A 2257-nucleotide genomic window follows, 5' to 3' on the forward strand; every position below is an offset into this window, starting at 1 on the left:
ACCCTGCTGGGCAGCAGAGCTTGTGTCCACATGGCAGCAGCTGCCTGGGCCACTGGGTTCCTCTATGCTCTGCTGCACACAGCCAGTACATTTTCCCTGCCCCTGTGCCAGGGCAATGCCCTGGACCAGTTCTTCTGTGAGATCCCCCAGATCCTCAAGCTCTCCTGCTCACACTCCTATCTCAGAGAACTTGGGCTTCTTGGGGTTAGTGTCTTTGTGGACTTGGGCTGTTTTGTGTTCATGGTGGTGTCCTATGTGCAGATCTTGAGGGCTGTGCTGAGGATGCCCTCAGAGCAGGGACCCCACAAAGCCTTTGCCACCTGCCTCCCTCACCTGGCCATCATCTCCCTCTTCATCAGCACTGGTACGTTTGCCTACGCAAAGCCCCCGTCCATCTCCTCCCCATCCCTGGATCTGGTGGTGGCAGTTCTGTACTCGGTGGTACCTCCAGCAGTGAACCCCTTCATCTACAGCATGAGGAACCAAGACCTCAAGGATGCCCTGAGGAAAATTATTTCATGTTCACATTTTAAGCAGGGATAATGTTTCCATTTCTCTCCCCAAGTTGCTCCCAGTGTATCCCAGAGCAGTCCTTAACCGTTTTGTTCTCTTTACTACTGTTATCATTACTATCTTTTTGCTGTAAGGGTCTACTGTCATGTTGACATTCCACCACTTCTACAGGGCCATGAACCTTCTCTCTCTGGCCTGGAGCCTCTGTAACAGTGTCCAACCCTGGCTCAGAGCTGAACCTCTCACAGCATTGGTAATAAAACGGCACCTCCTAGGTGTCGAGGGTCTACTGTCATGTTGACATTCCACCACTTCTACAGGGCCATGAACCTTCTCTCTCTGGCCTGGAGCCTCTGTAACAGTGTCCAACCCTGGCTCAGAGCTGAACCTCTCACAGCATTGGTAATAAAACGGCACCTCCTCGGTGTCGAGCGTGAACACTGGGCTGGTCTTCCAAGACTTGTGTCCGGAGGATCCAGGACTACTTGTACTCCACAAGGGCTCTTGCTCGACGTTCTTCACAGCTGCAGGAGCAGAGACCTCTTGGCCACTGTCATGGGTGAGTCTACTGAACACGGTTTGATTCGACAACGATTCAAACTTGATTGCTCCTAAAAGGTAGATCAGAAGGGCTGGACTTCAGCAATTAAGAACAAGCATGAGATTTAGCAAAGTAAAAGAGTGACTTGATTACGGGTTTGAGAATGACCAGATTCACACTGACTCCCTACAAGGGACCTTAAGGCAAAATACGTCAATATGTGTAACCACAAAACACACACACACAGACAGACTTTGGTTACTTGCTTCTGACTTTGGCTTCTGGAGAGATGACTTCTCTCTCCTCTCAGCCCCTGAGGTTCATGGGCTCAGAGGACCAAACACACCACAGGGCTCATTACACTCAGCAAACCCCGTACGAGTCACGTCTCTGCCATCACCTTCATCAAGTCTTCCAGACTTGTACAGCTCATTAGAGCGGTGTCAGGAGTGTGGTTAAAGAGGAAGGTTTCAGTGACTCCTCTGAAGCCGTGCCAGCTGCATCCAGACACCTGGATCCAGAGCCCACTCTCAAATGCACAAAGCAAAACACCTGATAGTTCGAGAGATGGGATAAAGAGGCCGGCCTAGAGTCACAACGTCCCTCTTTGAGTTCAGACTGCGCTCGGCAGTCTGCTGCCTCTGCACGTGCCCAGGATCCATCTGCAGCTCCAGTGACTCCTCTGAAGCCGTGCCAGCTGCATCCAGACACCTGGATCCAGAGCCCACTCTCAAATGCACAAAGCAAAACACCTGATAGTTCGAGAGATGGGATAAAGAGGCCGGCCTAGAGTCACAACGTCCCTCTTTGAGTTCAGACTGCGCTCGGCAGTCTGCTGCCTCTGCACGTGCCCAGGATCCATCTGCAGCTCCAAAGGCTCCCAGGTCTTCCACAGCTTCTGTGGAACAGCTGCCAGGAACAGGCCCAGGCAACGCCCTCAGATACCCTGGGGCCTCTGGTGCTCTGGGTGCTAATGGTCAGGCGGAGGAGCTCAGCCTGAAAACAGAGAAATGTTCAATGTTTTAAATTAAATAAAATCCCAGATCACCTTTTCATCCACGCTTTCAAGACAAGGTCAGTGCCTGCCCAGACGTGACTGTTCAGGCTGTGCATGGATCATGGGAGAAGATCCGCTGATTTTCTCCTGCACTTGCCTTGCCAGGGCTCTGGGCGTGATCCTCTGTCTGGAGTCTTTTCCGTATT

At 51.9% G+C, this 2257-nt stretch overlaps 1 protein-coding gene across 1 annotated transcript in view; it reads left to right on the forward strand.

Moving 5' to 3' along the window:
- Positions 1-543, forward strand: part of LOC104495074 (olfactory receptor 14C36-like) — a 1386-nt gene extending 843 nt beyond the window's left edge. Inside the window, exon 4 of the mRNA XM_010137995.1 lies at positions 1-543. This exon is cut by the window's left edge and continues 1 nt beyond it. Within this exon, the coding sequence (XP_010136297.1) occupies positions 1-543 (543 nt within the window).
- The last annotated feature ends 1714 nt before the right edge of the window (positions 544-2257 follow it).

The sequence above is a fragment of the Buceros rhinoceros genome, unplaced genomic scaffold, assembly GCF_000710305.1.
Source record: "Buceros rhinoceros silvestris isolate BGI_N320 unplaced genomic scaffold, ASM71030v1 scaffold11076, whole genome shotgun sequence".
NCBI classification, from domain to species: domain Eukaryota; kingdom Metazoa; phylum Chordata; class Aves; order Bucerotiformes; family Bucerotidae; genus Buceros; species Buceros rhinoceros.